Source organism: Stigmatopora nigra, chromosome 8, assembly GCF_051989575.1.
Source record: "Stigmatopora nigra isolate UIUO_SnigA chromosome 8, RoL_Snig_1.1, whole genome shotgun sequence".
NCBI classification, from domain to species: domain Eukaryota; kingdom Metazoa; phylum Chordata; class Actinopteri; order Syngnathiformes; family Syngnathidae; genus Stigmatopora; species Stigmatopora nigra.
The window spans coordinates 3334375-3356790 of NC_135515.1; the positions used below are offsets into that span (position 1 = coordinate 3334375).

General features: G+C 44.2%; 3 protein-coding genes across 3 annotated transcripts; 1 reads left to right on the forward strand and 2 right to left on the reverse strand.

Moving 5' to 3' along the window:
* The first annotated feature begins 102 nt into the window (after positions 1-102).
* spred3 (sprouty related EVH1 domain containing 3) lies at positions 103-5396 on the forward strand. Its single transcript, XM_077722805.1, has 6 exons — positions 103-446; positions 1748-1904; positions 1982-2150; positions 2243-2304; positions 2749-2901; positions 2973-5396. The coding sequence occupies exons 1-6, from the start codon at positions 436-438 to the stop codon at positions 3903-3905; spliced, it is 1485 nt and encodes a 494-aa protein (XP_077578931.1). The 5' UTR covers positions 103-435; the 3' UTR covers positions 3906-5396.
* dhx34 (DEAH (Asp-Glu-Ala-His) box polypeptide 34) lies at positions 5213-12251 on the reverse strand. The gene is made up of 15 exons (XM_077722804.1): positions 11203-12251; positions 10114-10683; positions 9678-9780; positions 9369-9586; positions 9138-9312; positions 8880-9073; positions 8713-8814; positions 8026-8298; positions 7782-7955; positions 7609-7711; positions 6956-7053; positions 6567-6818; positions 6325-6504; positions 6099-6243; positions 5213-5596 (listed from the first exon to the last, which is right to left on the reverse strand). Exons 1-15 carry the CDS (start codon positions 11869-11871, stop codon positions 5463-5465), a joined length of 3390 nt encoding a protein of 1129 aa, XP_077578930.1. The 5' UTR covers positions 11872-12251; the 3' UTR covers positions 5213-5462.
* A 318-nt stretch (positions 12252-12569) lies between these two features.
* Positions 12570-20841, reverse strand: st14a (ST14 transmembrane serine protease matriptase a). Its single transcript, XM_077723266.1, has 18 exons — positions 20490-20841; positions 19069-19228; positions 17572-17702; positions 17270-17507; positions 17154-17189; positions 16592-16826; positions 16296-16438; positions 16108-16211; positions 15920-16032; positions 15719-15855; positions 15510-15614; positions 15334-15441; positions 14843-14959; positions 14651-14776; positions 14331-14514; positions 13971-14242; positions 13515-13651; positions 12570-13253 (listed from the first exon to the last, which is right to left on the reverse strand). The coding sequence occupies exons 1-18, from the start codon at positions 20529-20531 to the stop codon at positions 13095-13097; spliced, it is 2547 nt and encodes an 848-aa protein (XP_077579392.1). The 5' UTR covers positions 20532-20841; the 3' UTR covers positions 12570-13094.
* Between the last annotated feature and the right edge of the window lie 1575 nt (positions 20842-22416).

Genomic DNA, 22416 nt, shown 5'->3' on the forward strand with positions numbered 1-22416 from the left:
TGGCCGCGCGGCGTGCACGAGCCTGTCAATGATTAGTGCGGATGTGCAGCAGGTAGCACGAGAGCGAGCGAGTGAGAGAGAGAGAGAAAGAGTGTGAGAGAGGGAGGAGAAGGAGGAGGAGGGAGGAGGGAAGGAGGATGCTTCCAGCGGAAAATGGCTGCTGCAACCTCCAGCCTGTCCTGATCGGCCGAGTCGACGTCGAGGAGGCCGACCGCGGCCGGGAGAGCGAGCGGACGCCGGGGAGGATGTGAGCCGGGTCGCCGTGCCTTTGCGGAGAGGAGAGGAGAGGAGGAGGCCGAGGAGGAGGCCGAGGAGGAGGCCGGGTCGAGCCCAGCCCAGCACAGCCACACCACAGCCCGCGGCCGCGCGGGGGCTCCGGGGGCCGGGAGCCGGGGACCGGGGAGCCGGGAGCAGGGGACCGGGAGGGGGCCGGCCATGGAGGGCGAGTAAGTCATTCTTATCTACTCTCATGATGACCATTCAAAATCGCACCATTAAAAAAAAATCCATCCTGCGTTATCCCTATTTTTTTTCCATGCTGGGAAAAAAAACGCCTACCTGAACATGAACACGTCATCATGAATGGCGCCGTGATTTTTTTTTTTTAATGAACGTGTCTCGGGCTTTTCATTATGATTTTTAAAGCCCAACTTTATGAATGAAATGTGATTTTTTTTCTTACTCCCCTCGCCGCTCCCTCCCCCCACTAGCATCCTCATCATCATCTTTCCTTCCCCCCCTTTCATTCTCGACCCCCCCATGACTCCCCCCTCCCTCCCCCAAAGCCTCGCCTAGCCTTGCTTTTCTCTCCATTCATAAAAAAAAGAAAACAACAACATATATGTCTTGTTAATGGCTTGCAGTAAGCAGGGGCGGAATGGGAAAAAAAGGGTAGGAGAAAGGAAGGGAGGAGGTATGGGGAGGTGGGTGTAGGGGGGGGGGGGGGGTAGTCCATTGGAATTATCGCGATGGTTGATGTGGTGAAAGAAAAGAGGGGAAATGCGCGCGCGAACGGGGTTCATTGATGGGTAGCCAAGGAAACACTCGCTGGGTGACGTCACAACGCTGCCACCATAACATTGGACAATATGGATCATGCAATCTTGGCCATAGGAGGAATGGAAATAGAAAAAAATGACATGCTTCTTTTCACCACAGGGAAATATGGAAAGTGAAGAGAAAGGGAGACTAAATTGATCGAATGAATCGCTATCTGATCATCCATCGATTGATTATTGGGAGTTACATTTGATGTAGTGGAAAGGTCTTTTTTAAGGATTTTTATAGAGGGAACGCGGTCAAAATCGTTTCTTGCTTTTCTGATCTACATAAAAAAATTAAGAGTCTTTTACTTGTATAATACCTTTGGGGTTTTTAAATAATATATATTTTGGGATGATAAAAATTGGTTACCATTGACATTATTGTCTAAATGCTTCATGAACAAACACTCACCTTAGAAACTTTCAATTTGCAGCTCTGTTGACATCGAAAGACAGCTGATCCATTTAGACTGAAAATAAAAAAATCAAAAAAACAATTTTTAACTCACATTGACAGCAATAGACGTCCAATTTATTTAGCCTGAACAAAAATAGCCAATTCTTAAGCCAATCTAACTTCATGTAATTATCCCAACTCTAGATTTAAATGTAAATTGTACTATTTTTCCATTCTAACAAAAAATCCTCCTCATCTACCCAAATATGACCTCACCACTCATCACCTGTGTTCTCACCTCACCCAGCGTCCGAGTCCGCGCCGTGGTGATGACCCGCGACGACTCCAGCGGCGGTTGGGTTCCCCTTGGCGGCGGCGGCCTCAGTCACGTGGTCATCTGCAAGGGGCGGAGCCGGGATCGGCGGGAATACCTCATCCGTGGCGAGAGGCTGCGAGACAGAGCGGTCGGTGATGACCACGCCTCTCGCCAACTGCATCCATCCCTCACTTCCTTGACCTTGTATATGTTTTTTTTTTTTAGCCGGTGTTGGAATGCACGGTTCGAAGGGGGCTGGTCTACAACAAGGTCAACCCCATTTTTCACCACTGGCGGGTGGACGAGCGCAAATTCGGCCTCACCTTCCAGACCCCCGCCGACGCCATTTCCTTTGAGAAAGGTCTGCAGGTCGTCATTGACAAGTTAGAGCGAGGTAGGCAGGCCTAAACTATTGGAGAATGAGCGCTATTAGCATTAGCATGGCCGCAATGGTTGGTTTTAATGTCCATCTCGCCATTTTGGTAGGCTCGGATTCGCCCTCGTCGTCCACCCCGGAGGAGGCGGACACGGAGGATGACGGGCAAGCTGTGAGTATGCTTTGGGGTCTTTTTTGTTTGGGGTTCCTTGCGACTCAATTTATTTCCCTTCATTTTGACCCACAGTCCTGCTACACCCAAATTTTACTTGTCGTCGTCGGTACGTTCTTAACAAAGTCCGCCGGCTGTTAGTACTCGAGCCGCCGACTTCAAGGTAACGCTTTGTTTTTGTAGAATTTCAACTTCCACCTCGATCGATGAGCCCTCTATTGGAAAACATCGAAATTGCAGGCGTTGAATATTCCCGAAATTGATTCAAAATCCATTCGTCCTCAAGCGTAGGATTTGAAGTGTCCGAGATCAGTGTATCGCTTGTGGAGCAGTTGTTTGTTTGTTCTAGCTTTTCCGGGATTCAAAAGCTACAGGCAGACCTGCTGTGGATTTGTCAAGGGGTCCAACCCCGTGGGACCCCTTTAAGATTCCGACCTCTGCTAGTCCCACACAGGCAGCGAGTCGTCGTCCAACAGCCGGAAAGAGATGCTCCCGAAGCCCCTCACCATCGTGACCAGCGAGTCGTCGTCGACCTGCTTCGTGCGGACTGACGAGTTCGCTTTTGCGTCCGGCGGAACAGCGCAGACGCCCATCCAGGTAGTCCCAAAAGCCTCCAAACCGCCATCCCTCCAATCGTGTCAGGGTTTGACTTTACTTCGTCTCCGCAGATCCACGGCAGGCCAGGACAACGGCGACTCTCTGACCCCCCTTCGCCATCATCGCCGTCGCCGCCTCTGGAGCCGCCCGCCGGCCCTCCGTCTTCGTCGCCCCTCTCGCCGACCATTTCCCTACTGGAGGAGGGCGACCTACGCAGCGTGGATCCCTGCAAGGACCTCTGGGGGTCCAGGGGCTACGAGGACTACCGCCGGGCGGGTTCCGCCAGGACGGTGGTGGGCGGGCTGACGGGAGGCGTAGTGGTGGTGGGCCCTCAGGACAAGTCAGAGCTGTGCGTGGTCCGTTTCGAAAAGGAACCATCCGGGTCGGGGGGCTGCGACGTGACGCTAACCCTGGACAGCAAGGCATCCCGGCGCCCGTCTTCGTCCCCACCGGCCCCCAACGTCGCCTCGGGCGGGTCCTCGGGGGCCGGCTCCCCCCAAGAGACGGGCAAAGGCTCCCCCTCGCCGTGCTGCATCCACACCTCCTTGGCCACGCCCCGTTCGCGGACTCGCAAAAGGGGAGGCGGGGCAGTCTCCCCCGACGAAGACGGGCCGTGTCCACGGGCGTCGGGAGGGGCTTCGTCGTGCTCGTCCCGCTGCGTCTACTGCCGCTCGGTGTTCAGCGCCTCGGAGAATGGGCGGGGCCGCTGCAGGGACGCCCCGGACCCGGCGCTGCGCTGCCTACGCCAGTGGACTTGCGTGTGGTGTGCCGAGAGCCTGTTGTACCACTGCGCCTCCGACTCGGAGGGCGAGTTCTGGGAGCCCTGCTCTTGCGACGAGTCCATGGGGGGCCGGCCGCACCCCCTGTGCTGCGCCCGCTGGCTGGCCCTCTTGGCCCTGTCGCTCTTTGTGCCCTGCATGTGCTGCTACCTGCCTTTGCGCGCCTGCCTGCGTTGCGGCGAACGCTGTGGCTGCTGCGGGGGGAAGCACAAGGCCGTCCGGTGAGAGTGGGCCGGGCTCGGGCGGGGCGGGGCAAGGGGAAGCCCCTCCCAAGCTTCGCCGAGGCTCCATATCCGCTCCGACCCCGTGACCCAGGAGGGTAAATTATGTCGACCCCGTTTTGAAATCTCCGTTTCTAAAACATTCACAGCAACACTTTACAGACGCTCCCTAAATTTTCCTGAAAACTGACGTTTCCATTCAAAGCTTTCTTTCATCCCTCAAGCCAAGGCATGGATTTAAAGACAAAAAAAAATGTCAATATCAGTTTTGAAAATGTCCCCTAAATGAATGGGCTGTCAATGCAAAATCTCAATTGTTCATAAATCCAAAACTGTCTGTCAGAAGCACATTTAATGATATGTAACAAAGAGCTCCGCCCCCAACACCCACAAAAAGGCCCTATTGCTACCCTTAAGAAAGCCACCACTAAAAGTGCATTTACATTGCCACTTTGCTCCAAAGAAATTCACTTAACAAAAAAAGAGCAAGTTCAATGAACTAAATATTTGTGTTTTTAGGACTAATAATACCCAAAAATAAAGTCCTTAGTTTTAACACTAGGAGAAAAAAAGCCTTAATATTACAAGCTTACAAAATTATAAATCAATTATGAGGGAAAAAAGTCAAAATTGAACCCTAATCCAGATTTTTTTTTTTACTAAAATGCGTCACTTAGGGTCCCTTGTTGGAAATCACCCGACCTAAAAAAATTGAGCACCATTTAAAAAAATCATCTCAACACTTTACCATCCCATCGAATAAAAACACATCTAAAACAAGACAAAAAACCCACTAACAAACCCAAACTCTTACAACAGTGCATCTAAAAATCTTCCAAATAAAACCCAGTCGCTTCCTCTCCCCTCCAAAACAAAACCTGAGCCCATTTAAGTCCAAATCACATCACCTTGAAGCAGCCATTTTGCCCCATTTGCTTCTTGCCCCCTTTTCAGAGTCAATTATATCATCTGAAATCAATTAAACTGCCATTCCCTTTCTTTCCTACCTTCCCACACCAACAAAAACCCACACACGCCCACTGTCTTGATTCCAGGAAGTAGACGGACCCAAGCCGTAAAAGAAGCCATCACACACACACACATTTGGTACTTCCGCTTAAAACGCGCACCCCCCTCCCCTTCTTACATCTTAATAAATGTGCCTTTTGATTTAAGTAATCAATACTTTATAATTTACCCGAGTAACTCTGTATATCCGGTACTGTTTCCCTTAATTTTTTTGGTTCTTTTTTTGCCGGTGTGCATATTTCCAAATGTATGAGTTTTTAAAGTAATTAACGAGATGACCTGTTAGATGATTTATTTATTGGGATATTTATGGGGTTTGTTTTGAGGGGGTGGGGTATTTTGTCCCAGGCAGGTTTTTAAATCTTCTGTGCTGTCTCTTACTTCTGACTTTGTGCCAATGTGCTGCTTTGAGGTGTTACATATCGTGGGTTTCTATCATTATTAAACCCTCAGTCTATATTTTCAATGCGCCGCTCTGGATTTCTTCGCCTTTTTTGACCTTGTGGTGGCTTTTTGAATTGAAAAAAAGGGGTTACTTAGCAGAGTACATGTGTTGTCTCTTGTGTTTGAGGATTTCCGTGGATGTCAGGGTCAGGTCTTGGTCGCAGACGTCACAATGGTAGACCCGGGATAGGGCGGAAAATGACGATTTGGGTTTGACCTCATCTGGAGAAAATAAAAAATAAAGTGAATATAGTGCAATAGTGACAGCAAAAAAATCACATTCCTTTTTGGCAAATATTTTCTTTCATGTTCCTTTTTTAAATTGACTTTTTAAAATGAAAACACTCATTTAAAGCCAGTGAATGCCTCTTAACTGTTTATATATACTGTATTTTCTCACAACCCTTTTTGAACTCACTTAATTGCAAATGTTTCCCTAATTTTTTGTCATATTTATTTTTTTAATTGACTTTTTAAAAATTAAATCACTCATTTATATAATTTCTCGCATATAGCTATGTCTGCGTATAAGCCACACCCTAAAAAATGCCCAAAAAATTGTTACATTTTACCATTTTTCTCGTATAAGCCGATCCCCTGATTCACAATTTACATCTCCATATTCATGGTTTTTAATAGGGAGTACAAATATGTTAGTCTGAAGAGAAAATCTTAAGAAAAAACATCTAATCTAAATGTGTAATAGTAAGAAGGGTCAACCAACCTTCGTCCTGGTCCTGCTGTTCACCCGCTGGCCTGCAGGTAGTCTCGTGCTGCATTCGTTCCAGAGGCGTAAGGGGCATGTTGAGGTCACAGTTGGGACAATTCCAAAAAGTTCGCAAGCAGTCACTGTACAGGTCCCTGGAATCCTGAGTAAAAACACCAAATGTTCAAACAATCCACCACAGAGGCATTTTTTTACTGGATTACGGACTACGGTTTATACTTACAGTCAGGCAATTATACGTAAAGAAGTCACTGACGCGCAGGCCCCCCTTGATGGGGTCCGGCTTGGCCTCCATTCCCGAAAAGAGCGGCACGGCGCCCAGTCCGAGATCCGAATCGGCCTGGGGTCCGACGTACAAATTCTGAATGCTGAGAGCGGAGAGGCGCTGCAAGCTGTAGTTGACCTGAAGAACGTAAAAGCCAAATGTCAGACGGCTTATACGCGAGAGAAATTGTGTGAGCGTACCTCAGTGTAAAGCAGGAATCGAACCAAGCGCTCGGCGAGCTTCCGCGTGGCCTTGCGAGAGCTTTCTTCAATGGTGTCTTGTCCCAGCTGGGACTGTAGGAGGCGCTCCCACTCGGCTCGGAGGGTGAGCGCCCCCGACAGAGTCTTGAGGGCTTCTTCGGGGGCTCTCATTTGGAGCTCCAACCAGCCGTCCACTACCAGACGGGAGCAGTCGGCGTTGCTGTCTACCGAGTTGGCCACCAAAAGTAGAGCCTGTCAAAATTTACACATGATTAACACTGTACTTGTATTTTTTCTTGCATCTTGGAAATTGTAGAATAAGAGTTTTCTATAGGACAGAAGATATTTTATACTTGAAAATAGTTGAAAAAGTGAAAGTGAGTACTAACCTGCAGTGCTGGAACACGCACACAGTTGGACAAATATGGTCTGTTGGTTTCCAGCAAAGTGACAAAGGCTAGAAGTTGATGCTTGCTGCTGTCTCGGCCTTTTTGTTGGGAACACACAAAAAGTCATAAATGTGTAAAAAAAATATATATAATAACAATAACAACAATAAAAATGTGACTTTAACCCCGAAATGTAGAATTCAAATTTTCATTTTCATTTGACTGACTGCTATCTTATGTTATGCTATCCTACGCTAGACATCCTATCCTAGCCTATGTTATGCTATCCTATCCTGTACCATGTTATTATCCCCTATGCTATTTTATCCCATGCTCTACTATGCTATCTTATCCTACGCTATACATTCCTATCCTATTTTATGCTAAGCTATGATATGTTATGCTATGTTTTCCTATGCTCTCTATGCTAAACGCACCTTATGAAGAAGCACTACCGAATTTCGTCATACAGTTTCTGGGTATGATGACAATTAGGCTTTTGTTGAGCCAATGATGATAACAAAGCCTAAGTCTGATTATTAATATTATTATTAGCCTACCCTACGCTACACAATCCTATACCCCTTATAATCTATACCTTTAAGTTGACTTTCTTTGTTTTTTACACACAACTGATGTTTTAATAGACTTACCAGGGTCTCGCGGATCATCCCGCACGTGTAACACCTCGGGGTCACTCGCAAAGACGCTAGTAGGGTGAATCACAATACCCTGCTTACTCTTGGTATGGAAGACCTACAGTTCAAAATCAAACAGCGAGGTTGGCTTCAACTTCTGATACCATCATGTGACAGATCCCACCCACCTGTTCCGTGTCCTTGCGCGTGCCATTGTGTTCATCAGGCAACGCCAGCTGAGGGTAGAGTCCTCGACAGAGGAGAAGTTTGAGAAGCGCTTGTTGGCGAGATGATAAATCTTGGCTGGCGTCCACCGCGTCTTGCAGATCGGAGACGTTGTGGCGCAATTTGAACTTCACTTCCTGAGGGATGAAGGGAAAAATGACAGACATAGCAAATAAAAAGGCCACTTTGTTAACAAGCGTCTTGAACCTGGATGTCCACGTTGCCTTCATCCTTGTCCTTCTTCTTCTTCCTCCTCCTCCCCCGTCCCGCGTCTTCCGCATCGGAACCGGAGGAGAAGTCGCCGTCCTGGCCTTCTTCCAGTCGGAGGACTTTGCGTTTGGTGCCCTCCTGCTGTTCGTGTTCTCGCTTCATCCGATGAAGTTTCCTTCTTTCGGTCAGACGTTCGCGTCGCTGCTGTCGGTCGTCCTGGCGTCGGTTGTCGTCGTCTGCTTCCACCAGGCCGTGGCTTTTCAGTAGTTCCTGCTCGCCACAAGACAGTTAAACGGAGAGTTAATTATAACATCAACTCGATTTAGATATAATATTTTAATTCATTTTTTAATTGGATTCTAAGAATTGGATCAAAATCCCTAAATATTCTGATAACTGAAAATATTCTTATATATTTATTTTTAGATTCTACAAAATGCTTTTTGACCTAAAAACACCAAAAGAAAAAAATGGATAAAAAAATAGCAATTAATGATTTAAAAACGTAAAAATCTGAAAATATAATATACATCTATAATCTTCATTTGAATTTGATCCTAAAACAGAAAATTGACTCTCATGATTTACTTCTTCGGGCCGCACAAAATGATGCAGTGGGCCAGATTTGGCCCACGGGCCACCACTTGGACACCGATGGAATAATTAATTCATTTTCTGGACTACCTTGAACTGCCTGCGCAGGTTGACCATCTCATAAAGTCGCTGCTCCTCGATGCCACGCCTCCGGCACCACTTTCTGGAACCGCCCCCTCTTTCACCCTTCACCTGCAAACAACCCCCACAAAGAGTCAGAATCCATAACACAAACAACTTTCTATTGAATCACTAACCTCCACCCAGGCATTAAAAGTGTTGAGTAGCGTGAAGGGGTCGCCCTGGTTGCAATGCAGCGGCTGTCGGGCGGTGGCGCAATCGGGATTCTGCTGCGAGCTGCGTAGGAACGGCGACTGGACGCTGAGGGCGGCGGCCACCGTCAACACGGGTTCCACCAGGTTGAACAAGGAGCCCAACACCAGCATCTTGCCTTAAAGGGACAGTACATTCAATATTCCGCCTCAAAAATCGACAAAAAGATGAGGGGTCAGTACCGATGACGACATCCACGGGAAGTTGGGCCAAAACGGTCCCGATGGTGGTCAGCTCGCCGACGTCATCTAGCGCCCCCTGCTCCTTCAGGTAAGTAATGGCGGTCTGGATACTGGCAACCGGTGGCGGGTCGATGAAGACGAAGGAAAGTGGATCTCCGAGTCCCATGCTCTTCATCTGTGAATGAAGGAGGAATTGAAGAAAGGTTTCGATGAATTAAAATAATAGCATACCTGCAGGACTAGGGAGTCCAGCGCCACCCGGTGGATTTCGGGGACAGGGTAGGAAGCAAAGGCGTCGTAGTCGGATTCGGCGTACAAGCGGTAGCAAACGCCCGGACCCGTGCGGCCGGCACGTCCTTTCCGCTGCTCCGAACTGGCTCGGCTGATCCAGAATTCCTGAAGACGTTGCATTTTGGCTTTGGGGTCGAAACTCATCTCCTTCACTTTGCCTGAATAAACAAAATCCCAAAATAAATACACTTTTATGAACTCATTTGCTCTTAAGTCAAAGCGGGGTTTTTTTTGCCCATTTTTACAGACCCGAGTCGACGACAAAGCGCACGCCGTCGATAGTGACGGAGGTCTCGGCGATGTTGGTGGAGATGATACATTTTCTCACGCCAGGAGGCGCTATGTCAAATACCTATAATGATAAGATAGGGATTTCATTCAATGTGGCTTGTTTTTCAACAGTAATCCCTCAAATATAGCGGTTAATGTAAAACTAAAAAATTATAATAAATAGTGGAAAAAATTGTGAATTTGCGATAATCGAGGGATTACTGTGTAAGAATTGTCAAAAATATCAGTCAATATATATTCTATCTGGATATCATATTAAATTGTAATGAAATGTATGGATACTAATTTATGATCGCTAATGAGGCAACAGTGAAAAAAAAATACACAACAATATTTAATCTATTTCTTTTTTAAATGTATCTATATTCCAAAATAGTATTTTTGAAATGCCAACCTTGTCCTGCTGTGCCAACGAGAGGGTGCTGTGTAGCGGCAGCACGATCCACCGACGAGTGTGCGTGGCGTACACCTGGCACGCCTCCTGAATGGCGCCGATTTCCGCCACGCCACTCAGAAAAATCAACAGGTCGCCGCGTTCCTCGGGCGGGTATCGCTGATCGATCCCCTGCAGGATCCGCAAATACGGACGCGGTTCCAACTTCTCCGTGCGGGACTCCGCCTGCTCTTCGGCCGGGATGGGATGATAAGTCACCTGGATGGGGAAAAGCCGGCCTGGCACTTGCAGCACGGGGGCGGAGCCAAAGTAGTCAGAGAAAAGCTTGATGTTGATGGTGGCAGACATCAGGATGAGACGCACGTCGGGGCGAGCGGCCACCAGGGAGCGAAGGACCCCCAGAAGGAAGTCGCCGTGCAGGTGGCGCTCGTGTACTTCGTCTACGATCAGAACCTGGTACTGTTCTAGCATTTTGTCTTGCTGAATTTGCCTCAGGAGCAGACCTTCGGTCAGGAAGATTAGTTTGGTGGCCGTGGTGCGGGTGGTCTCGAAGCGGATCTGGTAACTCACCTGTAAAAAAAAAAAAAAACAACAAAGAAATTTAGGCATTTTAGACATAAATAGATAAGTAATAAGTAAGTTAATAAATAAATACATGAATAATTATATAGATAAATGAGCGTGTATACATATACATGTGTACATACACATATATACATACATACAAATACACATACATACACACATACACACATATACATACATACACATACATACATACATACACACACATATACATACATACACATATATACATACATACACATATATACATACATACACATATATACATACATACACATATACATACATACACATATACATACATACACATATAGACATACATACACATATACATACATACACATATATACATACATACACATATACATACATACACATATATACATACATACACATATACATATATACACATACATAAGCACATATATACAAACTTTTTTTGTCTGCTCAATTGCAGATTTGCCCTGCAAAAAAAAAAACAACAACTACAAAAAAATGGCAAACCTTGGACCCGTACTGGTTGAGACTCTCAAAGCTGACCCTCTTGGCCAACGAGATGCAGGCGATCCGTCTGGGCTGAGTGCAAGCGATCTCCGAGAACCCGGCCGAGAGCAGGTATTGAGGCACTTGGGTGGACTTCCCGCAACCGGTATCCCCCGCCACCACCACCACCGGGTTCCCGCGCACCAGGTCCACCACGCGCTCTCGGTAGCGGTAGATGGGCAAGTTTTTCTGCTCGCGTTGCAGTTTGGCCAACTTGCCGAAGCTCTGCCTCTGACTGAAGTCCAAATAATGCAACAAAGACAGACGGAAATCCGAAACGGCCTCATCCGTGGGGGCCCAAGAGTCGCGTTTGCCGTGGGACGGTCGGCCCATGCGCTCCTCCACATCTTTGGTGATCAACGACACATTGATGCGGTAGCGGGCGTCATACTCTTCGGGCAGGCCCAAAGACCCGCTTTTGACTCGGTCTCTGTCCTCACAGTGTCCGCGCATCTCTTTCTTTATCTTGAACCTCTGGAAGCGGTCGAAAAAGGCCCAGAAGTCTCGGTGTTCCTGGCTACCAGCTTGGATATAGTCATTCGGTCGGAAGAAGATCTCGTCCAACAGGGACCGGCAGTGAGGGCTGTCCCAGTCCCAAGACCGAATGCGAGGCCTTCCGTCCACATCCATTGACCTTTCACTCTTGTCAACGCACCCTTAACCTTAACGAGTTATACTTTGGAAATGTCACTTTTAGGATCTAAATGTACATTTTCTTAAAGTGGTTTCCACTACAGCGCAAAAATCCATTTCGATTTTAACATTATTGACCTTTAATTAAATATCCTCATGTTGCAGAGATTCAACATGGAATTAAACATGATTATTAAAAATCAACAAACACGATGATCTTCATTTTTGAACAATTAAATGCAAGTAGACACGCCCAGCATGTCGATCTAAGGACTATATTTCATATATATTTGAAGAGAAATAGTTAAGTAATAAAGACTTACGGGGGACGGCGTTTAACTTATTTTGAATGTAGTCGGAAGAATATTACTGCTGCACTGATTTCTGGTCCGTTTCTAATATAGTTCGTAGAGAATAACGTCTGTCTTAGTGATTTCCGGATAGCGGAAAAAAATAAGAGCAGACAAAAATATATTTGTATTACAAATATATGTATTTATATTATAACTTAGTTCTAATGCATTACCATTTTTTGGACGTATTATAAGTACGATGACAGACAATTAAGTAAATGGGCAAGGTAATTGGTGGAGGCCATCTTGCTACAGGGGATTCTGGTGGGCTGAGGTTTCAAACTTACTTAATTTGTGTAAGTTTTCTATGCAACACATTAAATAGCAAAGGATTACAAAATATTTCATAAGAAATATTTTATTTAAAACAGCTGCTATAAAAACATCCACAGAGAGTGACATATAAGAGTCATATTTCTATTACCAGCGCATTTGACAAAAAATAAAACCGTTCATGTACTGATGAAATAATGTTCAGCCCAGATAACATTTTATGGCATATGTGTTGAGGGACCTGCGTTCACTCAAAATTCCTATCGTCCCAAATAATTGTGTAGCACTTTGCCCGTTAACATTTACCGACTATATTTCTGCCGGATCCTGACATGGGAGGTAGGATGAATTCATCTATTTAAAAACCTTTTCTGTGCTTCCTAAAAACAAACATGCTAAAAACATAAGTCATATGTACAACATCTCCATTGGGCTATAATCAAAATCACATTTGACACGAATCAGTGCTGCATTTGGTGTTCAGGCGACATGTCGTCATCTCCCGCTGCATCGAAAATCCAAACACTGACGTGTCTCAGTTTGAGTTCAAGTCCGCGGCCCGAAGCGCCGCCACCATCATTTGAGGGTGGTTTCTTACACGCCCGTGGTCTGTTTGATCCAGCCGCGATATTTGGTAACTGTCGTGTAGATGCCTGGCTTGTTTCGGCGGGCGCAACCGTCGCCCCAGCTGACCACGCCCCCTAGGAAATTGCGGACGCCGGATGGAATGGTCAGAGGCCCACCGGAATCCCCCTGCCGAGAAAAAAAAAATGCACTATTATCACGTGTTTTCAGAAATGAAGACCCACAACTATTAAATGCAATAAAAATATTTGTTGTAACAGTACGCCTCTGCATAGTTGAAACTGATTACAATAAAACATTTTTAAAAAACACCATCTGAAACAGGCAAAAACAACCAACTCTAATTTGCATTTTATTTAAAAAAAAATGGACTAGTTTAGGACAGCTGTTGCATGTCCCTTTAAAAACGGTAGGAATTTGCGGCATTACCTGACAAGCGTCCACTCCTCCGGTCAGAATACCGGCGCACATCATCCTGCTGGTCAGTTGGCCATTCATCAGCCTGTCGCACACTGTGTAGTTAATTGTGCGCACCTGCGCTTTTTGCAACGTGGGGGCCACCGAGCCTGCACAAGAAGATAGCTTTGACATTTACCGCCATTCTGACAGGCAAAAAACACGCTAGCACAGGGGTGGGCAAACTTTTTGGCTTGGGGGGGGGGGGCACATTGACTTTAAAAATATGACAGATGGGCCGGGTCAGCACAAGATATGATACATATAAAAAAGTGCATCCGTTAACAGTACATATGAAACATAAACAGAAAAAATGGACTAAAGTATGAACATACTCATCATTAAAGTATAAAGTACAAAGTCAAGTAAAAAGGAATGTATTAAGAAATATTAAAATGTCATTTAAAAAAATTGTGTGCCATTCCTCACCTCCTTCTCTCGTGGCGCCCCAGCCGGTGATGGTGACGGTGGTCCCGACGGGAAAGACGTGTTGGGCGGCGGGCAGGCAGATGGGTTGGATGTAGTCACTATACTTGACGGGACGATCCAGCTCCATCAGGGCGATGTCGTTATCGAAAGTGAAGTGGTTGTAGTATGGATGCGGGATGATCCGCTTTACATTCCTCTTCTCCACCGGGCCGCCGACGTTGCGCTGCGTGTGGAGGCCCATGTACGCAAACCAAGTCTCGGGTCGGTGGAACCTATCCAAAGCCATTTTACCATTACCTTCCAGGCCCCTCACGGGAGTCGGCACAATGGTGGGCCGCCATTTTGGAACGAGACTCGTACCTGTTCTTATTGTCGTCTTGGACGCAGTGGGCGGCGGTCACCAGCCAGCTGGGGGCAATCAGGCTGGCACCACAGAGGTGTCCAAATTGCTTGGCTTGTAAACTGACCTGCCATGGGAACTCGCCCTCTTCGGCGTCCTGGCCGCCCACGATTCGAGTCAACCTGAACTTCCCGCGGCCGCAATCTGCCAAAAATAGCCGCTCATTAGGAAGCAATTCAAAGCAAAACAGCAAAAAAATCCCTTTATTCCTTCTTGAGTTATCTTACATACAAACCTTCCAAATAATAATGCAAATCAAGCTGTGTAAATATACACTCACCGCAGTTGATCTCATCGGAGCCGTCGTCGCAGTCTTTCTCATCGTCGCATTCCGGGTTGACTTTGTTGATGCATTTGTTGTCGTTGCATTTGAAGGTGAGTTCCGTGCATGTCACGGACCCCGTTCCTGCACAGCCAAAGCCAATCGGATGGTTACTATTGAAGCGAAAACACTTCGATGGGAGGGGCTCACCTCGTCCGCAATCGAGCTCGTCGGAACCGTCGCCGCAGTCGTCTCTGCCGTCGCAGCGTTTCTTCTCCGAAGCGCAGTTGCCGTTCTTGCAGCTAAACTGTCCCTTCGAACAAGCGCCTGTCAGGGGGTTCACAATTAGAACAAGTTACTTAATGCAAAAAGTGTTCAAAAATATTGGTTTCCAATTTTTTTTTGGGTGTGCGTTTTGCCAGTTTTTGTTTTACTTCAATTTTTTGGCTAAAAATAAAAAAAAACACAGAAATCTGAAGAGAAAAACTGCAATAACTAGGAAAATCACAATATTGCAAAAACTGTCCAGCAACAAAAACATAAAAAACAACAAAAAATAACCCCCTAAAAATAAAAAACCCACAGAACACCTACATAATTTTGGTCAACAGCCATTTTCTACAGTATAATAATATAAAAAAGGTACTTCTGTGTAAAAAAATTCCCAAAACTCAAAAAAAAACAAAAGAAAGTGGTCATACCGCAACCCTGCTCGTCGGTGCCATCACCGCAGTCGTCCACACTGTCGCACTTCCAGAACATGGGCTTGCAAAGGCCGTTCTTACAGTGAATGTGCGTGTTGTCGCACTCTGAAACAATCAAACACCACAACGTCAAGCTACGTCGAGCCACGCCGCGACAAGCGAAAAGTACGTACTGCAGTTGAACTCGTCGCTCATGTCGCCACAGTCGTTCCAGCCGTCGCATTTGAGTTCCGACTTGATGCAACGTTGGTTCTTGCATTGGAACTGCTTGGGGCAAGCTAAAAGGTCACCATTCAAAAAATAAAAGTGGGAAATAAAAATAAATAGGATTAGAATGGCCGCACTCCGGGGTGCTTAAACAAACGTGAGAAAAACGACTCACGATCGGTGCCGTCGACCGCCTCGTACGTGGCGCTGAATCCTCGGTCCACGTGAGATCCGTCGGAGTAAAACAGCACGGTCATTTGGTTGGAAATGCTGGTCTCTGTTACTGAGTTGTCTTCGTGATCGCCACAAAATCTGGAGAATTTTTTTTTTTTTAGTGAGGAATGGTACTTTTTTAGTACATTTAAGTGGGTTTTACTTTTTTCCGTTGATTTGAACGTAGTCCTTGCGGCAGCCTTTGCTTCCACCCTGGCCCGGTTCGTCCATGAGGAATTTTTTGAAGGTTACCTTCACTGACTTTCCGGCAGGGACCTGAGGAATGGTTTAAAGATTATAGTAGGGGCGTTTTCAGAAAAAATAAATAAAAAAATAAACTTAATTTGTCACCTGAATAGTCCACTGGCACGAAGTCCTGGGCGGGTAGTAATTGGGAAAATTGGGGGAGGTAAAACTTCCTCCATTACCCGTCAGCGTTCCGCCACACTTTGTATCTGTTGAATAAGTACAATTTTAAATGGGCAAATTTTTCACTATATAATTTTTTGGGGGGCGTCTGGGTGGGCGTGGCTTCCTACTAGTGCTGCCGCGTCGCACCTGCGACACTTGTGCTCGGAAGCCCGGGTAGTTCTGCGCCCCGTTGGTTGCCATGGTGACCAGCATCACGTTGCTGGACGATAGGAAAGCCAGAGGTTCGCTGGGGGCGTAGTAGCCACACATCCTGAACGTAAAAATGCAGTTGGGTGCTATTGACATTGAATAGAACGTCCCAGTTTTAAAAATATATATATTTAGCGAAATCTTTTGCTATTGTAATGACATCATATGTCCGCCAGAGGGCGCATACGAGCCACATAGTCATTTCCAAACTTACTCTTGCACCACACTGCTTTCTATGGCCACCAGGGAGTCGTAGATCTTGATGAAGTCGTTCTGGCAATTCTCCTCCAGGTTGATGGTGTCAAAGTCCAGCTTGATGACGTAGTCCGGGTCGGCTCGAACTTGCCACTGCACGAAGGTGTTGGGTGGGTACGGGCTGTCGGGGAAGCCCGGGGACCGGATCTGGCCTATGTGGTTGGTTCTGGTGTGCTCGGCGAATCTCAAAACTCCTTTAAAAAAAATTCAAAATAAACTAGTATAGAGATTATTTGCTTAAAATGTCCATTTCATTCATTCTATGTCAGCCATTTGCAATAAAGCCACGTCAATCCCAATTTTGGTGTCAAAAGTCGAAAAATATAAACAAAATGGACTTACACTGTACGCACAGAAAGTACCCTGCGTTATTATTTTACCACATACATCACACAAATGTATATAATTGACATGAAATATTCAAATTTGAGTCTTGGAAAACAGGGGGTCGTCTTATATTCGGGCCAAAACAGTCTTTTGAGTCTAAATGTGGGGGTTGGATTCAAAACAGGCAAACTTACCGCTGAAGGTCCTTGAAAACAACCGGGAATCAAGTTCTGTAAAGTAAAAAGACGCTATATAAATCAAGTGCCTAGAAATCAGGTGCTAGATTAATTTCTGAGGGCGACGGTCTCACCCGACGACACCACGTTCTCCAGCAACAAAGAGTTTCCCGGCCGGTAGATGCTGCGCTGCTCTTTGTCCACTAATTTGTCCATAGAGGCCATGGCGGCGTCCACCGCTCCCTCTTGGCCAGCGGGAACGCTAAACTCGGAGAGGTAGTAGGCGATCACGCTGCCCTCGCTGAAAGCTTGAACGGCCGAGCCCACGTAGTATTTGGACAGCTGTGGGCTTTTGCCGTAGAGTCTTTTGAGCTGTAAAAAATGAGAGATGACTGTGAGGAGAGCGGAGATGGCGGTGGTCGGGACGTCGTCTCACCTGCGCCTTGACCTTGACGGCCAGGGCCTTGAACTCGGAGCTGTTGGCGTTCTCGTAGGCATTCTCGAAGACCTGGTTGGTGATCCGCATGGAGCCGCTGAACATCTTTTTGACGCGGACGTCCTGGCGGACTGCGAGGACATAAGAGAACAACAAGTTAGGGTTGGGCAATCCGGCGATTTTATATCGGCTTTTGTTATTTTTACTAGGGGGAAAAAAATGGGGCTTCTGCCGTTAATTACTGTATTTTTCGGGATGACATTTTTTACAGTGTGTTGTGTAATGTAGCTAACAGTTAGCTGAAACATGTTCATGGACAATATTTGGCTAAATCAAGATTTTCTCATTTTAATAGTCCTCTATCAGCCTCAAATTGTTATTGATTTGATTGGGTATTTACAAAATATATCAAAATAATCTCAATATTCTTTGATTTCTGTCTTCAATAAGAGATGATGTCTGTCAAATTTTATACCCGGATAATATTGCTGGTCCAATTTTTGGCGCCTGTATTTTTTTTGCTTCAAACGCGCCTTGAAAGCAAAAGCGCAAAGCCGAGCGAGCGTAAGCTAACTGTGACTCTAATGAGCTTTTCAAAACAAGAGAAGTCGCCTCCGCCAAGCACACAAAGGTTTTCAACTCAAAAGACACGCATTGATGTCTTCGCCTACCATTGCTTTCTTCATTTGTGACGTCTCAGAAGCCTTTGGGATCTGCACGGACGCCCCCGTCGCCCCCCAAAAAAGTAAAAACATCAAAAAAGGAGAAAAAAAGCGCTACTTTCTGCCGCTTCATCAAAAGCGGCTCGGCAGAGGACGCCCGGGGAGTAAGAAAAAAAGAAGAAAAAAAAGATCTGATATGTATTTATTTTGATTTCAGTTTATTCTTTCTGAGTTTTGACGCGAATTAAACCCAAAACTGTGCCCAGCAAAAAATAAAAAATAAATAAACAGGACAAGAATAACTAAATATTTGGTTGAATTACCCACACTACATCCAAATTATGAAATATAAACTATGTAATATGATATAATTAATCTTTTAATATGCAATGGCAGTTTACTGTATGACAAAATATTTTTCCTTGCAAATTACAAAATATTACATAATGTTACGTATTTAATCTCATAATAATACTTCCCATGACATAATTTGACTTTTTCATTGTAGTATTGGAGATTTATGTATATGCGATTTATTCTTTTAATAGGACTACTTAAATTAAGTATGATAATATGACTTAATATTAGCTCAAATTATATATTAGCACATTTTCCTCATAGTAGCATATTAAATTATGTCATAAGGTGACTTTCATCTAGTAAAATGATACAACTTTATTGTCATAACATTATGACTTTACTATGCTACATAACATAATGACTTCACCTCTAACATTACGTCATGTCACATATTTATTTTTCTTATCACATGACGACTTAGCACGTGGACCTAATTCCCATGGTATCATAAAAAAGCACGACAGTGGCGACTTACAATGGAAATGCCAGACCAAGAGCCCCGCCATTAACGCCACCACGGCGCACAAGACCAGCACGCCAATGATGGCGCCCACCTTCCCTGGCCCTTTCTTCTTCTCGAGCTTTTTGTTGTCGGACGCCGGCAGAAACTGAACGTCGGCATCCCAGTCTTTGGCCTGTCCCAAAAACAAAAAACAAAGTCAAAAGTTAGCAAAATGACTTTGGAATTAATACTGTGTTACAATCATTGGCTGCCATTGACAGTGAGAGACGTCCAATACAATTGGATTGGTGCTAAAGTAGGGGATAGTTGAAAAGTGCCTTTACTTAAAATCAGACATGTTAAAAGTAATTCTAAATGAAAGCAATATGACATATGTTTTTTTTTTAGCAAATGGAGTCGGTTTCTGCCAACCTGTCAAACCTGCTGACGACGGACGCGGCAACAAAAATTGGACTCCAATTGTGCTTTCATTTCTTTCAAATGTAAAATTCACCAAAAACACCAAAGAAGAAACATTAGAAAGCAGAATGGTCACCTAAAAATGACAGCAAATTGATGGGCAATGACAAAAATATAATAGGAAGAACAGAAAGTGACGAAAAAAAACAAACCCAAGTCAACAGGAAGAGACCAAAATAAAAGAACTAGTCAACAGAAAATGACCCAAAATGAAAGTTTCCAAAAACAAACCACAATTAACAGGAATGTCATCGTTTCATTTCAAGCTTTAAATGCAGGATTTAAATGTATGTCGCCATATTTTATTTTGAAATTAATTTCCAACTTGCCTCCACGATACTTATACTAGTAATTATTTGGAAAAAAACGAGATGACGTAGCACCAAACAAACAAAACCTTTGGCCTTTCGATACTACGATGAATATTAAACTTAACAACATTGCTTGCGAGGCAAAAAGCATAGTTAGCATCAATTCATTTATGAGGTTTAAGTTCGCGTTAATTAAGAATAATTACACTGTAATAAATCAAATCTTGTGTTATCGGCAGATATCGTATCGTACCAATTTTTTCCCCAAAACATTCCTACTCCAATTAATTGGTTTTGAAGGAATTCGGGATTTAGAGTCACCGCAGGGGACTCTTGGAACAAGTTTGAACAAGGACGAACAACCTGAAGGAATTCAATCAACTATGAACTTCCATCAAAACTAAAATGTCACATTATGTTCAAGTATGTTAGCCCGTATTTAACGTTAACTGTACACACACACACCTGCATAATACCTTACGTAACTGAACTTTTGGCTCAAATACTACCTTTCATGAAATTTGATCAAATAAAAACAAAATTACCCCAAATTTTCATGTGCACAAGTGTAGTTTTGAAGCGTCTCTAACCAGAGAGGTGAGTTCAATGTCAGCTCTCCGATTTAACAACCGTGAGGTACCGAATAAGAATTGGACTTCTTACCTGGGTGGGGGTGTATCGCAGACCACTATCCATGTAATCCATGAAACTTGCAGGGGGGGTCGAAAAGGAAGCAAAAATAAAAACAACTGATCCCACGCCGTTGTTCCTGCTGATCTTATTATGTCTACTTTTCTCGGCTTTCTAGATGAGCTATGCGATCTCCGAGGTTACCTGAAGTTGTCAACACCTAAATTCAAAATGCGTTCGAGATTATAGTAAATATAACAGCTATTTTTTAAATGTATGTCAATCGGAGTCTTGCGTATGTAGGTCGACCGGGTGTGTCCTACAACGGCCAGAAATGAAGTACTTTACGAGCCAAAAGGAAGGTAAAAAAAAGTCTTCCGGTAAATTCAGGTTTCTGTGGGCGTGTCGCGCACCTGCTCGTCCTTCCGTGTTTACCTGAGTAACACAAATGACACTTTTACATTGAGTTTACCCATAAAACAACAACCTAGCTGATTCTAACGACATACATTTACGTTAAAAGAACAAAAAAGGTGCAAAACTTGAGACAAGATGGCACCTTGGGACAGAAGATTCCCAAACAATAAGGAACTACTTTTCTTGGCGGATTTACTGCGGAGTAAAAAAATGGAGTGAGCTGACGCAATAATATGATGGCTGGCCTGGGTGGGCTAAATTTAGAATAGGAGATTTCACCTTGATTATTTTTGGTATCGGATGTGTGATTTAACCCTGAATTTAAAAGTGATTCACCTGTGCTGACTCAACTGCCCCCAGCGGTGACTCATCAGGTTTCAGTTTGGCTTTGAGAGAATTACATAATGGAAAAGAGAATTCCTAAATTGCAAAATAGAGACTAAAGTGGGTGTACTTTTGTATCACTATATAATAAAAAGGACTGGGATTGCTCTAATGATGAAAAAACACACATTGGACTGTAAATTGTGACTTTATTGACATGACCTCCCCTTAACCAGAAATAAGCTCGTTAACGCCACTCTCTGATAACTAATAATAATAGTACAAACCAAATACAGCATAAACAGTATTAGCCGCATGTTTGCGTGTTGTCTTTCCACACAATCAACAGGTAATTAGAGTTACAAGACTGAAGCTATTTGTAATGTTTATTTTTTGTACTTTTTTATGTTTTTTATTTTTATTTTTTGGGGAGTGGGGTAGTGCAGTACTGTCACAGGACGAGGAACAAATAAAAAAAGAATATATATTTAAAATATCTTCTTATGTATCAGAACAATGCACACCAGCACAGAAAAAGTCCACCGGGAAGAGAAAAAAATAGTTTGATTGTAACATCGACTATACAAAGACGGCGATGGAGATTTTAGTTCAATTTTAATGGTAATTTGGAATTTTTAAAGACAAACATTTGATTCTTTTTGTAGTAAATATCTGTATATGTACATTGTTTATTAGTGTTATGGAAATAAATGCTGTGTTTTAGTGGGGAGTACCACTTTAAAAAATGGGGGGGGGGGGGTTAACCCTTTATTGGGCATAGATTATGAAATGATTTTTTTAATTGGAAAAATCTCAAATTTTATATTTTGTTTAGAACAACATTGTATTTATTTTGTATTTGATGTATTTATGGAAAAATAAATATAAAATGATATTTAAATTAAATTGATTTCAATAGTTACTTGCCCTATAAAGAGTTATATTTAAGATTGGGGGAAAATAATCAAAGAAATCAACAAATTGACATCCCCAACAGTTCAAAAATGGAACATTCCATCTTACATTCAACAAAAGTTGTAGTGTATGGCAAATATCATTAACTCATTCAGTGCCATTGACGATCTAATGATTGTGGCCAGCCTCTCCAGGTAGAAATAAATTGGACGTCTATCACCGTCTGTGGCAGTGAATGAGTTAATAACATTTGAGTTATAGAAATATATTTCTGTTACATCCATTTTTTATAGTGTTTGTCTTT